At 38.3% G+C, this 17662-nt stretch overlaps 2 protein-coding genes and 1 long non-coding RNA gene across 3 annotated transcripts; 2 read left to right on the top strand and 1 right to left on the bottom strand.

Annotated features, from left to right (window-relative positions):
• Positions 1 to 28: 28 nt before the first annotated feature.
• Positions 29 to 3763, top strand: LOC134812441 (uncharacterized). Its single transcript, XM_063819865.1, has 9 exons — positions 29 to 152; positions 273 to 366; positions 534 to 617; positions 837 to 973; positions 1766 to 1964; positions 2220 to 2306; positions 2439 to 2539; positions 2747 to 2919; positions 3039 to 3763. The coding sequence occupies exons 1-9, from the start codon at positions 94 to 96 to the stop codon at positions 3191 to 3193; spliced, it is 1089 nt and encodes a 362-aa protein (XP_063675935.1). The 5' UTR covers positions 29 to 93; the 3' UTR covers positions 3194 to 3763.
• On the bottom strand, positions 3586 to 16931 carry LOC134812439 (potassium voltage-gated channel subfamily A member 6-like). The gene is made up of 12 exons (XM_063819862.1): positions 16747 to 16931; positions 14391 to 14524; positions 14013 to 14107; positions 11724 to 11919; positions 10808 to 10957; positions 10371 to 10477; positions 9778 to 9974; positions 9291 to 9446; positions 5940 to 6091; positions 4484 to 4555; positions 4240 to 4371; positions 3586 to 4077 (listed from the first exon to the last, which is right to left on the bottom strand). Exons 1-12 carry the CDS (start codon positions 16928 to 16930, stop codon positions 3952 to 3954), a joined length of 1701 nt encoding a protein of 566 aa, XP_063675932.1. The 5' UTR covers position 16931; the 3' UTR covers positions 3586 to 3951.
• LOC134812442 (uncharacterized) lies at positions 9868 to 17609 on the top strand. The gene is made up of 3 exons (XR_010159919.1): positions 9868 to 9934; positions 10073 to 10149; positions 17522 to 17609. It is a non-coding gene; the product is annotated as an uncharacterized LOC134812442 (long non-coding RNA).
• Positions 17610 to 17662: the final 53 nt, after the last annotated feature.

Below are 17662 nucleotides of genomic sequence, written 5' to 3'. Positions count from 1 at the left end.
GTAACTAATTATATCTCAACTAAGTAGGTCTATGTAAAGATGTGGCACTGAAAAGCAATCCTACTCTCTGGGGAAATATCAGTACTGTTGATAATGACCAAGAAGTTTAAACCCTCTTCCTTCCCCAAACAAACAAGTGTGCCCTCTAAAAAGTAAAATATTCTCTTATTTATAATTTGTTTTAGTTAAAAACAAGATAACATCCCCACCAGTAGAAATATCTGAGGTTCCTAGAATCATAACAAGGTAATTATTACACATAAATATTTCAGATTAGTTTTGAGCCAGAATGTTGCTAAAGATATGCACTTAATGGGTTATGTGCTGTGTTTTATCACTCTACACAATGTCACTCTACACAACGGGGTGTGTTGATAGTTAATTATTTCAAATATCCAATTACTTCAATAATCTTCTGGTTTTTAGTAATCTTTAGCTAATTTTGTCCAAACAAACATTTTCACAATAAATTAACTATTTGAATGTAAGATACAGCTAATATCCACAGCCCTTAGTTATTTTATTTATTTCAGCACCTTCACAGTATTCATAAAGAAGCAGCTTTATTTGCAGTTCTAGTTCTGACTTACAGACCTCTTTTATCAGCAATTAAACAGGTAATCAGTATTCAAAAGGACATCCGGTTATTCCGGATAAATATTATTTCAACGTTCCGCATCGCTGATAAACGTTCCGCATCGCCGATAAACAATTCTAGCAACTCTGTGTTATCAATGAGTTTATGTCCAGGGTAACACTCAAAAAGTCATCTGTTTGCGGTGTTGAATTACCCTGATATTTTCTAGATCTAACTTTTAAGATTACTCAATTTTCAGGGGACCCAAATACGTGGTTTTCTGAGAGAGACTCTAAAGATGACTGTTCACGGAATATTCTGGAGCGTGTCCCTTTACATTCTTCCATCTATATCTACTCTAGTTCTCACCCCTAGTGGACTTTCTCTCATACCTTTGTGAGTTCATTTGTCTGCTTTCTGAGCCTGTATCGAGAAAACAACCCCTGAGAGATGTGCTAAAACGGTCTACTAATAACGGAGTATGTAAGGCGCGCTCATGTGTTTGTAGATTTTTAAGCGCTCGTGAGCGAATTATCACGTACGTACGTACGTCGCGTACGTATATACGTACGTACGTGAACGCGACGCGTGTCCATTCGATTTTATTCAATACATATTCGCTGCCGTTCTCCGAGAAAAGGCAGTAATTCAAATCTATGTCATTTTAAGAAAATGGGACAAACGTGTTTGTCGTTTTTTTGCGATTTCATTCGCATAAACGTGGTTTATTTTGACATCTATGCGTGAGCTTAAAGAAATTATTCTTCTATGTCCTAATTATCTGCGTAAAAGTACAAATTCGCCAACACTGATCTACAAAAACCAATTTTCTCCAGAATAACTGAACTATTTTCCCTACCGCATTGAACTTACATCCTTTTCTGAGAGAATTGCTGACTCGATCTCAATTTATTACCCTCTAGAAAGGCAGTCAATCCATCTTTCCTCAGGGCTCAGAATAATCAGATGCAGTCAACACAGAAAATACAACATTTCTATATTTTTGATCATATCCTTGCAATATAATTACGTGGGCCTCCTGTGCATTGCAATTTCCAAATTGAGCGTAGTTCATTGATGAAACGGTCACATTTTGATCAGGGATCACTATCGATTTCAATACAGTAAAGAAAATCTAAACAAAATATTAATTCGTTGTGATAGAAATAATTAAATGTTCGATTTCAGGGCAGTATTGGCGTTACTGTTGACCGAGAAACCACCTAACGTTATACCAGTCTCTCCTAATAAGTCAGCAGGGCCCGAGGAGATACGAAAATACAGTGAAGCGTTGCTTAGCAACCTGAAAAAGAGGATGCAGTTTGTTGGTATCAATATTCTCTGCTACGCTTACGTGGCTTGTTACCTTCCCTTTACATTCAACCAGGTAAAGCCTTTAAAGTTAGCTATTGACATTTGACAACAGCTGTCGGTTTAAACGATTTTTGTTCATTTACATTTAAAGTTTTTATACTAAAGGTCGATGCGAGTTTGTTTAGCTCGTGGCGCTGTAGCAGTGATACTGAGATTATTTGATCGCTGTCTCGTGTCAAAGCAAAATTTCCCACTTTCCCGCTGTTTACTTATCTCGGTTTGCTAGTCAACCTGTTGCTTGGAATATTAACAATTCACTTTGTCCCAGAGTAATACGGTGGTAAAACAGATGAACTGTTTAAAAACACAGCGAATAACTTCGCTCATTCACATCGCAGTTCTACTTGTAATTCAGGCAAGTGTTATGGAAAGTGGACATTTCGTTTACGTTTCATTTTAATTAAGCCCAGTATTTTCTTAGAACATTCTTATTTCATCTCTTCGTAGCCTTTTAGAACCTAGTCTAAATAAAATCTCCCCTGTTCAGGTGTTGCCGATAGACTTTATTATAAAATTAACGGGAGCAGCTAATCTGTTGGGAAGATGGCAATCTGCCGTGCTATCAGATCAGATCCACTCGCTACCCGAGTAAGTTGGCAAGTGTAGAGAGGCTACTCACAGTTTAACTGTTGTTCCTTACAACCGACAACGGGTTTCTGTTCATCTCTTATCATATTTATCTCTCCCCAAACATGTCCAGATAATGACTATTTACAAGCGAGTGAAGCGTACTTGTTTGTCCTGTTGGTCAGTTTTATCAAACACCTCAATATCGTAATCTCTGATACATAACAGGTGGAAAGATAACGTTGAGTGGGAACAGGAGAGTATAGTGAGATGGGAAGATAAGACCTACTTAGCTATCTCCCCCTCCGTTACAGCACACCCCTCATACTACCCGCACACATTCCTATACGTCCTCTTCGACAAGTCCTTCAAAATACTCAAGATCCTCACTCTTTTTGAGGGTATGTTTATACTTAGTTCTCTTTCTTACAAGGGCACCACTAATATAATTATCTCAAACTAATATTAGAGATTTAACATTAAACAAATACCCGGTATTAATGATTGTTTTATTTGACAGGTTTGTTAGTAGCAGTGCTGTTCTACCAGTCACTGTCCCTGAAATATTTCCAACAGTTCCTTCCCTCCTCCCTCCTCCTCTTCTTACATCTACACACCATCATGTCTCTAGCTAGTGATGCCAAACATCTTAATTCCCGTGCTAAAGCTATCTGATCACTGGTCACTGTTGTGAAATGTTGAGTGGTTAGTTTCCACTAAACGCACAACCCCCTCCCTTCCTCAAGCACACGTGCAGCTGAGAGAAGCAGAGTTGAGCGCAAGCTTTTGGGGCTCACTTTGAGGCTGTGTATTCATCAAGGCATTGAGTGACTAGAGACTTGAGAGGTTCCGGGTATATTTCCATTTTCCATATTTAGCTTCTCCGACACTTTCATTGGAGACAGTTTAAAATTAACATTTGTTTACTGTATTTTCAATACTTTACCTTATTTTATTGTCACGTATTTGAAGTTGTTGATTATTTTTAGTTTTACTAATCACAAGAAATGTATTTTAATATCAATTTGAATAATTAGTACCTTGCTAAGATAAAAAACATATTTTTTGAGAATATCAGTCAAAATTATCCAAATCAGAACATCTTAATTCATCAAAACTGTTTATATGTACAATTGTTTTAGGGCATTTTCCCGGTTTGTCATCCTCTTAAACCTTTAAACGTAAGAATCAACATTAGTATCTTGGTATTACTATTAACCAGTAAACAAACGTTTAACTTTAATAACAAAATAAATATATTCAACCTCTATCTTGTCCTTATATATTAAGTTAATGTAATGGTCCGACCCTACGCTCGCAGAAAATAAGTTAAAATGAGTTAAAATAAGAATGTGAGCTGTGGGATCTAGCAGCCCTTTGCTGCCCGCTCCTGGTCCTGCCCGCTGGTGCTGAGAGGAACACGTTATTTGCCCCTAGCGCCACTGGGCTAAAACAGATGTTGGCAATTCGTCGCCCCTGCCAGGAGAGTCGCTATTGGTGATTAAGTTTGAGGCTCCGGAACGGCGGCGACGCGGAGTCTTCGAGCCTTGTTGGGACGACTGATGCGGGGAAATTCACTGTCAACACATGCTGCATGCAACAAACACTTAAAAAATATGAAAATGAACCATGCAAAATGCAAAATCCTCAACTCTACCTACTTTATTGTTGCAGGAAATTGCATAAACAACAGCTAACTGGCCAGCCAACTCTGAACTCACCGAATCCTCGTCGTCGTCAGGTATTCTGCAGTTCCCATACGCGTCACGTGCCTTGACCATCCACGACAAATTCTTTCTATCCTCACATTCGTCTGCAGCGTGGTCTGGCAACTGGTCGTTCTGCTGATCGCCCTACATGATGATGTTCAATTAACCAATCCTCTGGAAAAACTTGATTGTCGACGATCTTTCTTTTCTTTGTTTGAATTGCAACATTCTCAAAAGTCAAGAAGTATAGCCTTACCGCACTCATACGTTCTGCCTCCTTCATGAGCTTTGCACTCATCTCGTTCGTCTTCCTCCTCTGCTTAACATTCTGGAGATTAGGAAAGTTAGGGACAAGCACCTCACAGTTAGTGTTACCTACATATTAAACCTGTGCAGCAGTGTGCTTAGTTTCGTTAAGCTTTGATCACAGGGCCATCCCGCAGAAAGGAGATCTCTCTTTCATTTTCCCTGCAGACCAGCGAGTTTGAGTTCTGAGGATTGTAACTCCTGGGAGCCGGTGCATCGGACAGAAATAACAGTTACAAACACTGCGCAGCTACTGGGTGCCCCATAAGTTGTCTTGGACTTAATAGTATACATTTATGAAGGAGCAATGGGTGCAACTGACATTGTTATGATCAGAAAAGTCTACCTTCCCTATTGGCATTGCCATGCAATGTGTCAAGTTTTTAAGGTTGGTATCAGAAGTATGTACTGCAGAATATCCAGAATTTTGCTAAGAACTTAGTCAAGAACAAATCCCCGACGGGTTCTGTAATCATAACAACTGTTATTACAGACCTGACATCCATTGCTCTTCCATTCATGATCATACAACCCATCGTGACAGGCAAACGTACTGTAGTGCGAACCTTGAAGTTCGACAAAACCCCTCTCTTATTCGCACTTGAGTTCGTGTCGCACTACAGTCCAGGTAGCGTACTATATGGTGCGACACCAGATCCTGTCATATATTTTCAAGCTCAGGTCAGATCCTATCCTTCTAATAAGGACCATTAAGGGGGGTTCACCCTGATTTTTTTGTGAAACTTGGTTTCGAGATAGCAGTTGACCAACAAACTAGGACCGGTGACCAAACTTTTGAGGGGGTCCCGGACCCCAACCGCCAAACGGTGCCCGCGGGGCAGCCACGCCCATATTTGGTCCAAATTAGCCAAATACCCTGAACATGCCCAAAACCCAGATTTTAGGTGCTCTACTTGTAGCTAGTGATCCCTTGAACTAGTATATGAAATTTCATCAAGATTGGACAACAAAATGACTGAGTTATGAGCTAAAAACTATATGCCCATATTTGGGCATATGCACCAAATTTGATCGATTTTGGTCTATAAATTGGTCAAATATCGATATTTTTGAATGAAACTAACTTTATATGAAAGGTAAGCCTAAACTAAACATTCCCAATGATTATCAGCTCAATATCTTTCTAACTGTGGATTCTGTGTGCAAATAATCGCAAAAAATGAACAAAATTGCCCATATATATCTCAGTTCGCAATATTTAGAACTCAATAGGGTTTCAATATTTTTTCATGAAATTTTCAGAATCAACGTAGAATTGTCTCATGACCTTAAGTTTTGGGACAGAATTTTGAGTTAGGCCTTTTAAAAAAATTTGGCGGCCAAATTCTAAAATTTGCCGGGCATTTTTCAGAATCCACAATTTTTAGACGCGAAAACACTCTGACCTGGTAGTAACTATCGAACTTAGACATGATAAGAGGCATGGGAATAGCAATGAGAGGGAGTCCCAGGAGAGCTAGAGTTGCTCCTACAAACTTTCCAGCTGTGGTTACTGGGGCTATATCCCCGTATCCTACTGTTGATATTGTGATCGTTCCTGGGGGTGTTGACTGTTGAGGGTTAACTAACAAGGAGGGGGGTGTGGGGTGACAGGGGTACAACCCCCTTTATTCGTAATATAGTTAAAACAAAATTTTAAAAAACAGTTTATTTACTTTTTTACTAGGTAATTTTAATCTGCATAGCTTTTTCATCATTCTAGTACAGACAAATCCGTCTGAAAAAATCGATCTGCTGACACACGAAGCTTTCAGAGGATTTTTGACGTTTTTGAGTCCCATTAGGTGCCCTTTATGGCTGACCAACTTTTCCAAACTTTTCCACTTGTCTTAAGGCCACTTTTTGCCACTTTACCACTTTTTACCACCTTTCTTGTTTGTCGAATATCTTTAGTTGTGAACATCGTAAAAGGTTGCGGATCAATCGAGTGTGTTCATATTATCAGGAAAAAAAACTTTTTTCAAACAATTTTTACGTCAGATAATAAGTTAATTGGATAATTATCAATTAACTAATTAGCAAAATTCTAAAAAATTTTTATTGGCTCAAAATGATCGGAATAGCTTGAAACACGGAGAAAAGTATTTTTTAGAAAAACTTTGAAAATTTGTCACTTACATTTTTTTTCGAGACTTAGAAAACAATTTCGAAAATTCAAAATATTTTTTCCGCCGAAAGTGATCAAACCGCATGAAACACGGAGAAAAATGCCTTTCAAAAAACCTTAATACTTAAATCGCCAATATTTGTAGTTGGAGTTCAGTAAATCTCGGCAGATTTTAGTAAACAGGAATTACTAAGTGAAGAGGTCTGAAACTGAAAAACGTTAACCATACGATCGTGCGGCGATATAAGAGTTTCATAAACTAATTTTCACAGAAACTGCACCAATGGCACAGTCAAGATCGAAACGATAGCCTGCTGTACTGTCATTTTATTGATTTCAATGATGAATCAGTGGGGTTAAGATAATCACATTTGTAATAAATAAACATCTCTGTACCGTCAATTGTGCTAATCTAAACCAGCCTACCTGTATTACCAGACCTCTTCTTTTCCTCGACAATCAAACCAAGTTGTTCATATCGCATTTGGTGGGTGATGTAAGTAGTAATACATATCGAGCTGTATTCAATCACAATACGACACAATGCAATACGTGTATATTATATTATGGCCCTTAATGAGGTATATGAAACGTTCTATACCGTACACTTCTCGTTACTCCAGTGAGAGGCCCAGTATGGAGAGGTTTAACAGTTTAGCACGAAAACGTCTACTTGGCCTCATGGCTCTTTGACAGCTCAAAGAAGGCGAGAAAAGACCAGAAAGCTTAAATTTTCAACTCCACATTAATCCTGAGCTGATCATCATGGCCCCGAATATCCTACGGGAAGAACCTGTATTTTTACCTCACGACGTCCGGATTTCAAATCAACACCCTCAATAACATTAACAATCCTTCCTGATCAGGATCTGTCTCTATTAGCAATTTCCAAAATATCCTGACTCTCGTGGAACATTTCACTGAATTAATTATTACTGGTTTTTTATTACCCCTTGCCCGTCATTCGTATCTACATCTTACCCTTGCCAGTATGTTACCCTTGCTGATTTTACGTTTAGCCGACCCTGACATATGGGGGTGATTTGAGGTAACCACCGATCCAGCATAGTAAATGAAGCGGTATGCAGAACAATACAAAACAAGTCACAGTTGATGTTGGAAGGTGTATTTACACTTGCTTCCTGGACCTGGCTGTTCCTTAGTTTCCCTGATCTGTTCTTGCCTTCTTCGAACTGTAAATGAGCCATGAAGCCAAGTATACGTTTTCGTGATAAACTTTAAAACGTCTCTATACCGGGTTTCTCACGGTATAAAGCGTTACATAAACCTCATTAGTCATTAAGAGCCATATAATATACACGTATTGTGTCGTAGTCTGATTGAATACAGCTCGATATGTATTAGTTTCAATACTTTCAACACTATACTATATAACAAATAATTTTAATGACAGGATGGATTACTGAGGGCACTGTGTTAAGGTGATTTAAGTGGGTCCCAATTCCCACCGACCATTCTTCTTTGTGTTATGAATACTTGCTTCATCATCTCCTTTTAATAAAAATCACGGTGTCTTTATTGACTAAGCGCATTACTACTTACATCACCCACCAAATGCGATATGAACAACTTGGTTTGATTGTCGAGGAAAAGAAGAGGTCTGGTAATACAGGTAGGCTGGTTTAGATTAGCACAATTGACGGTACAGAGATGTTTATTTATTACAAATGTGATTATCTTAACCCCACTGATTCATCATTGAAATCAATAAAATGACAGTACAGCAGGCTATCGTTTCGATCTTGACTGTGCCATTGGTGCAGTTTCTGTGAAAATTAGTTTATGAAACTCTTATATCGCCGCGCGATCGTATGGTTAACGTTTTTCAGTTTCAGACCTCTTCACTTAGTAATTCCTGATTACTAAAATCTGCCGAGATTTACTGAACTCCAACTACAAATATTGGCGATTTAGGTATTCTTGAAACGAAAAATTCACTAAGTTTTTTTGAAAGGCATTTTTCTCCGTGTTTCATGCGGTTTGATCACATTTGGCGGAAAAAATATTTTGAATTTTCGAATTTTTTTCTCTCGAAAAAAAAATGTAAGTGAAAAATTTTCAAAGTTTTTCTAAAAAATACTTTTCGCCGTGTTTCAAGCTATTCCGATCATTTTAAGCCAATAAAAAATTTTTAGAATTTTGCTAATTAGTTAATTGATAATTATCCAATTAACTTATTATCTGACGTAAAAATTGTTTGCACAAAAGTTTTTCTTCCTGATAATATGAACACACTTGATTGATCCGCAACCTTTTACGATGTTCACAACTAAAGATATTCGACAAACAAGAAAGGTGGTAAAAAGTGGTAAAGTGGCAAAAAGTGGCCTTAAGACAAGTGGAAAAGTTTGGAAAAGTTGGTCAGCCATAAAGGGCACCTAATGGGACTCAAAAACGTCAAAAATCCTCTGAAAGCTTCGTGTGTCAGCAGATCGATTTTTTCAGACGGATTTGTCTGTACTATTCAATCTTAAGAAATAATTGTACCGATCTTGCAAGTATTTATTTATCTCACTTGAATACAAGACGTACAACTACAAGGAAATTATTGTAGATAAGATGACTAAGCGTTACTTATACAATTTACTGATAATTAATAATAATATACCCCAATAAAGAGCGTCAAATACACTTTTGAAAGTTTGTGGGCCATCGGTCTCATCGGTCTCCAAGAAGTAGGCGAGACAAGCGAACATGTAAGTCAGCAGGACAATCATTAGCAGAACCTGGGCCAGATCGGCGAACGAACGTTTTAGCGCAATCCCTGTGGAGGAGACGGTTATGCGGAGTAATTACACAGATTTCAAGCTGGAGAGGTTGGTGTATAACTATAATGTAAATAACATGTCGTGTTATTTTTGACGTTGTTTTATGTTTGATGCTGTTCGTTTCAGATATGCATCTATTTTTATAGCTTAGATATGTGGATGTTTAGGTTGGATAGATTTTTTGTTACCCTAATTTTGGTGTTGCACCATCTAGAAAATCTTTTATAAAGCGATCGACACGCAAATGCGCGCTCTTGACTAAATTTAACTTCAAATTAAAAACACAAATTACAGTACAGTATTTGCGGGAATGAGGTGTTCCCCTACCTAAGCAATAAAGCAGTTCAGAGTACCGAGCGAAGCTGAAGAGTCTAAGCAAGGACACCATGGTGACGACAGCTGACATGAATATACACAGCTTAAAATCGTCATCTTTCCTCCTGGTGACACAGTGGTCTTTGTTGGAACGTGCTTGGTTTATCAGGTATGAGACAACTACCAACACGTCTATCATGTTCAGGAACCTGGGGTGGGGAGTTTAGTTAAAGCACCTTATGACAGGTAGAAATATGTGTTTACTGTTAAGTTATTTAGCAAAAGATTCTGATTTATTTTATTTCAGCTTCAGGAAGATGTTAAGAATAAGTAGTCACAGATTCTCCAGATTCTGTTTAGATTTGGATTGGCTAATCGGAAAAAGTGAGTACCATTCCAAATACATGTATATATTACATGCATTATTAATCATGTATGCACATAACACAGTCTGTATTTCCTAAAGTTGCTGTTGATTTGATTCTAATACTAATTATACTGGTTACTTGTAAAGCCTTGTAAACGGTCCAAAAGTCAAATTACAATGGTAATGTCTGACACAATATACAAATTAATTTTACCCAAGAGTCATGGTAATAACTCACTTAGCGACGAAAGCCTTCCTGTTTTTGGACATAAAGAGTCTGAGGGTGTAGAGGAGAACAAACCACACGATACAGCTCAGTTCTACCCAGAACACCACACTTTGCAACTTGAAACAAGGGTTTTAGTTAATTAGAGGTATTTCTATTCGTCCTTCATATTATGGAACCAGGGTCTGGACTGGCTACTCCTGGTTAAAGCACATCCATCCCATAACACAATACTCAATAAACGTATTCAATTGTAGTTGTGAAAATAGTTTAAATATACTAGTCGTAACTATATTGTCGGAGGTGGAACTACGTTAGTACTGTAAAACCAAATATTTTCGCGGACATTCATTTTTCGCGATTTTCTAAAGTGGTCAATCCTCGGGTATCCTCGCGGCATCAATGTTTGCGACACAAATTAGTGTTACTTGTGAAAGTTGTTAACTTACCACTTTAATGTGGTGAGATTTGCTCCTGTGAAAGTGGGGGACAGTGATAATAAGTTGGGTAAAGACGTAGACAAGGGTGGTAAGGTTGTCGAACACTGCCAGGACCTTCATACACAGGCTTCTCTCCTCTTCCATCAGCTTCTGTAGCTTCTGAGAAGAGAGATTACGTAGTAAACAAGAGTGTCTGCAACTGAGCCATGTTTTAGTTAAAATGTTTCCCTTCTGAATCAGTGGGCGACGGTTACGAATATGACGACACCGTGATTAGATGATTGGCGAAGCAAATTAATGATGTAATCCGACAGAAGTGGGAACCAGTCATTAGGTGCTACTCTAGATTTCGCGATTTCCTGCTCTAGCTCCCCTAGCACCAGGTACAGTAAAACCTCTCGCTGTACCAGATACATCAGGGACTGGAGAAGTGGCCGAGTGGTGGACCGGCTAAAAGACACGGCTAAAGTCCAACAAGACAGTGCAAGCTGTAAGAGAGCATGGATCTGTGTGCCGTGCCTGGTGGAGTCAGAGTCAACTTAGATCCACACGGTTCACACCAATACGCCGACATAGTGCCCGCTTTATTTTCATTAAACATTCTTAAACGGAACAGTCCAGAACTTATCGACTGTGTATAGATCTTATCTACAGTATTTCTATGCACTAATTACTAGACATTAAATAATGTAGATAAGATCTACGATACATTGCATAGTGTGTGAGGACAATTAGTGTGGGTACGCTGTACTTGAACACTGTTACGCAGGAGTAACTTTAAGTACTGCCATTGTGAGCACCGTTTGGTCTCTCGCAGTACTGCAGTAGTTTTAAATAATAAAAATGTACGAATTCAGGAAATAGTCACTGATCCAGAAAAGTTAAAAATAATTAAAAAAATAAAATAAACGTGAAATGATCTTACCCTGGGAACAGCGCTGAGGTTTTGGACGGTATCATAACCCAAGTCAATAGCAGCATTGTCCAGATCATCGTGGATAGGTAGTTTGAAGAACATGACCTCCTTCATAAAGACCTCCTGACCGACGTTCACTGGCTGGACCAGGTGACCGTTACTTTGGTAAAAGTAGAGAATGGACTCGAAACTCTGTCTACATCGACTGGAATTGAAGAGTGGTCAGTCGACGTAGTTAACTCTGAAACGAGAACTGAACCCCAAGAAGAGTGCAAGTGTGGGGTGGGGTGGGGTGCGGCCAGGGGGGGGGGGGGGTAATTTGGTTTTATTTTAATGCCCATAATTTGAGTCGTTAGCTGGTTTTCATTTGGTTAGCACTTGACCGGACAACATTTTGAATAAATCTCGTAAGTTTATACTATACCCAATATATCGGATATGATCGGCGCTTATTTTAAAACTAATGACCAGAAAGGCTTTCTGCCGGAGAAACTTGGAGGCTTTTCTTTTTACAATTCCATAGATCTCGTAAGAACGAGCGTGAGTTTTTAACATTGTATATGAGAGGGCATCACGGCTTTCGACAAAAAACTTGTTTTTAAAATGTTTAATTTTCATATTATTGGATTTTAAAATTTGGATCATCATTTACTTTAAAAAAACCTGATCAATGAGTTAAATATCATGAATTTGTTAAAGTTTGGACAGAATCCTACATACGACCAATACAACGAAATTGCATCATATTATGTTTACTCCCAAATTTTTGTTGAATCATAGACAGCTGCCAACAGATTGTTTATTGTTTTCCGATCTATTTTAGCTCTTATTATTAACAACTGAAAAGTGTCCAAGAGCCTTGTTAAAATTTAATTGCCATTATCTAAAGCTTATCAGTGCCCATGTGACACGTGTTACCCTGGTCACGTGTTACCCTGGACACGTGTTACCCTGGTCACGTGTTACCCTGGTCACGAGACTTGAGACACGTGCTACTCCAGTCAGATGTTACTCAAGTCTTTAGTACTTTTTAAATTTAAAGTATAAAACAAACGGTATAAAGTTAAACAACACTGCTTGTTATTAGTACCCGAGATCTAGTATAAAAAGGGTTCTTCCAGCTCAATAATAACTCAGTGATCCCCTCAACTTCAGTATCTGTATTTCCTCATTAATTCTCCTTAATTAGCCATGTCCATCCCTCTACGTTCCGTGAGCGGTTTAATACTGTTTTTACATTGCTACACTTCTCCTGTATTACAGAACTTAAACACCTTTGAAGAACAACCTGCCTATTGTCCAGAGACTTTCCGGTCCTTAAACAACTCCCTGATAGCTGCCTGGATAGATACTGGGAAGGTTGAGACGCTGGTTACGGATAAATACGACGTTAAGAAAGACATCTGTTTGCAGATAGGATCTCTGATGACGAAGAGGGAGTACGGCGTGGAGTTGATTAGGACTTTGGAGACTATACGTTGCTATGTGATGGCAGGTAACTTTGCGAAGGAGCACATCCAGCTCATGAACGAGGTGACTCTGTCCATTTCAGAAGTTGTGATACATCCGGAGGTCTGTTTACAAGATAAGGATTTCGTCAAAGTTCCCTGTTCTAAGAGTATGGCTTTCTATAACCATGATGAACTGTACAAGACAGTACAAAAGCAACGATCACTGTTACAAGGACTCTTCATCTCATCCTGGACTGATCCGTATGAATATTGAATATATTTAATGTGTTTTGAAATGAGAATCGAACTCATGAAATTTTAACTTTAGGTTGGTGAACTACAGTTTGTTTTTACCGTATAACATGAAATATCTTTATTATATGCAATATGCATAGTATTTGTAATGTACTTTAAGCTGATCTACGTTTATTTAATTTTGATTTTGATTTTTTGTTTTGTGAATGTAAAACTTTATGGGCTGTCAGAGTGAGGACTACGATAACTGGATATTTATAAAGTTCTTTTCTTGTCTGAAGATGTCTTAATTGTACCTTTTCTTGAGAAATATGACAATTTTCTTTGGTTCCTTGTTTACAAAACAAAAACTAATATTCCAGTCATACTAATCAGCTGCTTTATGTTTGGGCTGAGAACAAGAAGTTCTACTGTTTTCAGACAGGTGTAAATTTGAAGGAAATTCCAACGCCGTTGGACCAACGGAATCCCAAAAAAGATTAATTGTTTCACAAAATGTCGACCATTTCGTTCAATATAATGGTCGATCCTAACTATCGGCCATACCATGTTAACGTTGACTTGCCGTTAAAAAGAATACACACTAACTAACTTGTGGAAGACGTAAGCTTTCCTCAACCTGTCATAGTACATTTCCCTTTCCCCCTCGTCCCCTAGTCTGGATTCTGGGAACCTGCGCAGTGTATCCTAGATAGGATGAGTAGTGTTAATCATCTTTATTAATAACCCGCACTAGAGCATATAATCATGTTTATATGGATATTGGATAGTTTTTAAAGATTTGATGCTAGATGTATAACCGACCACCGTGAACAGTTACCCGATGTAAATGTAATGAGAAGATGTGTATGGAAACCTTTAACTATCATCAATAATTGAGAGTGGTAAATTTGTGGATGTGTTTACCTTAAGATTGGCAAAGTTGTGGTTGTGTTAACCATAAAAGTGATAAACTTGTGGTTGCGTTTACCTTAAAAGTGGTAAATTTGTGTCCTGACACGATGATGTGCACGTAATTGTTTGCTACTCTGTCCCGACTACAATCCCGCGTCGTGATGCTTATAGGTCTTGAAACGACGCTGACTCGCGACCTGCGATCGTCATCTGCAAAACATACAACTTATTCATTATCTACTATCTATTATTATCCCAAGTCCGTTTAATGGGGCTTCAACAAAAGGGAATTCGTCCGATTACCCACCTTCATCTCTTCATCATGTCTCAGATTGTGTAACGATTTGAATTAAGTAGCCTTCCGGGCTCGGGAAGTACTAATCAAAGAATGCTACGTTTTGAGGTTTAGTGAAATATTGGGTAAACAATTAAAATAGAAGGGGACGAAATCACTTAATCACTTCTCCAGTAAACTTTCAAACAGGAAAAAGATAGCTCAGCAGTTTTTATGCCGGTCCCATTAGTATTAAATGATGCGCCGCAGCAACGCTAAAACTGTTTGAGGTATCTCGATAATTATTGGTGGAAAAGTAAACCTCTTTAGACACCTGACAGTCAATCACTCGGGATAGTAAATCACTCCTGGAAGCTAATTAATGTCTATTACGTGTCAAAACAAGTTCCCCCGCCAGTGTCCAGACCTGTATAAACAGAGACTCGCGACAGAGTAATGTAAACAGACTAAAAACAGGGTCGACATGATATTAGTGCGGCAAACACATACTACATAGTGTCACATACATAGTGACATAGTGCTTTCTAAGTGGCAGAAATATCTCCTTGTTTTGCTGATTCGTTAGATTTCTTAGGGGCTGGCTAAATGGTTTTAGTACACATATTAGGATTATATATTAAAGTCACTATTGTGAAGTAATGATAGATGCGATCACGACATATATATATATATACAATAGGTATCGTGCTAGTGGAACTGTAAGCAGTGATAGAGATGGAGGAGCCACTGCCAGTCAATTTCTTGAACCAGACGCTGCAATATTGCCGGCTGTTCGGGAGGCTGACAACGCAGGGTGCCATGCCTGTGGAAAATGCTATGTTTGTAAGCAAAGTTTCCTGTCCCCTTGTTCCAAATTTAGTAGTCACCATTCCAAACAAGTTTTCCCTATTACTAAATATATAACTTGTCAGAGTAATAACCTTATTTATTTAATGGAGTGTAGAACTTGTAAACAGTCGTATGTAGGATATACTACTTCTAATCTCCCTAAGAGATTTTCTAATCATAAGAGCCACATTAAGAAAGGTATCAGGAGTTGTAAGTTAGTAAATCACTTTTTAGATATTGATCATGATTTAGATTTTAGTTCAGTAGCCTTATATAACTCTTCACTTAGTACGCACCTTTCTGTTATTATAGTGGACGCTCTAGAATTTAAACCTGAAATAAGTAAAGCAGATAGGGAAAAGGCCATGGAAGCTAGAGAGGGGTTCTACCAGACCCAATTGAAAACCCTTGAGCGTTATGGGGGTATGAACACCCTCGATAGTAACCACATCCTTTTTAAATCCGCTGGAGCTTAGTGTTTAGTTTATTTATTTTATTTAACATGATCTTAGCCTATAAACCCGTGTTTAGTTTACAATATTGCTATCAGAGACGTGTTATATTCATCACTATTTTAATATTTTTACTGCTTGATTCAGAGAAATCTAGCTTTTTCCGAGAAACTAATCTTTAATAGATTAGATAAGATGTAGAGTACATACTCAGCCATTCTTTTCGTTTGATTATTACCCAGTATTTTTTAGTTTTGTACCGTTTTGAGTCACATAGTTTTGTACGTCTTCCTAATACTTGTTTTCCTTTCCTAGTTTGTAAGTTATTTTAAAGATTTGTGTATATTCCAGTTGCTTTTAGAACAATTTTATCTCAGATAACGATGTTTAATAAAATGATGCAAAGAACTATTTCGAAGATCTAATCAACACCGACTTTTAATGTGTAGGAGTACAGCAACAAAATATATATATATATATGTCGTGATCGCATCTATCATTACTTCACAATAGTGACTTTAATATATATATGTATAATTTACAGCGATTGTAATTTGGGAGCAAGAAATAGTAATTCAAAAGGATCGTTAACTGACACTGCAGTAGTACTAGTAGTCAGTACCAAAATAAGATGGGGAATTAGTTTGTATACCCAAGATTGTGGAAGTCTGAAAGTTCGGAACTGTGCAAAAAATGCATAAACCGACTGATAGCCCGAATATTTGCAGCAAACGGCCGATAGTGCGAATCCGCACTAATTAAATATTGAATCTGAGTATTATAAAGATGCTATGAGTATGATGTGCTACAAAAAGGTGCTATTAGGTGCTTCACGAAGGTGCTACAACACAACATGCCTCGTTTCCGTGTAAAGATCCCCGGTTCACATTTTCCAGGCAACAATTCCTCATACTTACTGCTCCTGGGGACAATGTTTTTCTTGCTCATGAACGCGGACGAGTTCGTCATGGCCGGGGCCCCTATACCGGGGGCCCGGGACGCGAGCGACGGGTTACTGATAACCCCACCTAAACCAAACATCGCAAAGATTATAACAGTGATACTGAGCGAGTAGACAATGGTTGCAGGCAGAATGTGAGCATGTTCTAACTACACGTGGGTTGTATTGTAATCAGTTCCAATTATATCGCACTATATATAAACATGGTAAACACACACTGCTGACTGCACTGTACTATCCAGGCGGGTTTAAAGCTGCGCTCATGACAGGAATACAATCATTATCCAGACTGTTTGGATCAGTTTCACTAAATATGATACAATGATTACCAGACTACTATGACTGTACTTTTGTCATTGTAGCTTTGTAGGTATTCACTTAACTGAAATAGCAGGAGTTCAACTTGTCAGTTGTCTCGGATGTCTCTTTGACCTAGAGAGCGATTAATCCTGGTAAAAGAGCGGCCTGATAGCTCTTTAAGAAAATTATGTTTATCAACTGTCTCCTGTAGTCCAAGAGACACACGAATTGCATCGGTTGACCTCCAATGCCTTAGAAATAGCGTGACTCCCCAACTTATCAAATTCACGACGATTTTCAATCATCACCAACCTGTTGTAAGTTTTATAGTTGCACTATGAAATTATAAATTATGCATTAATCTTTCACAGGACGAGCCAAAAAGTTAAAGTTGGGAGCCAATGAGATTGCTGGAAACCCAACACCGAGCCAATGAGAGGAGAGATAGGTTGTTCGGAGGGAGGTGGGGGACTGTTGGTGCCAGACCACTTCTGTTTAAGTGAGGCTATGCT

This window comes from Bolinopsis microptera, chromosome 3 (genome assembly GCF_026151205.1).
Source record: "Bolinopsis microptera isolate Bmic1 chromosome 3, MBARI_Bmic_1.0, whole genome shotgun sequence".
Lineage (NCBI taxonomy): Eukaryota > Metazoa > Ctenophora > Tentaculata > Lobata > Bolinopsidae > Bolinopsis > Bolinopsis microptera.
The sequence above is the reverse complement of the archived record's forward strand: the minus strand, read 5'-3'. Positions and strand labels throughout refer to the sequence as shown.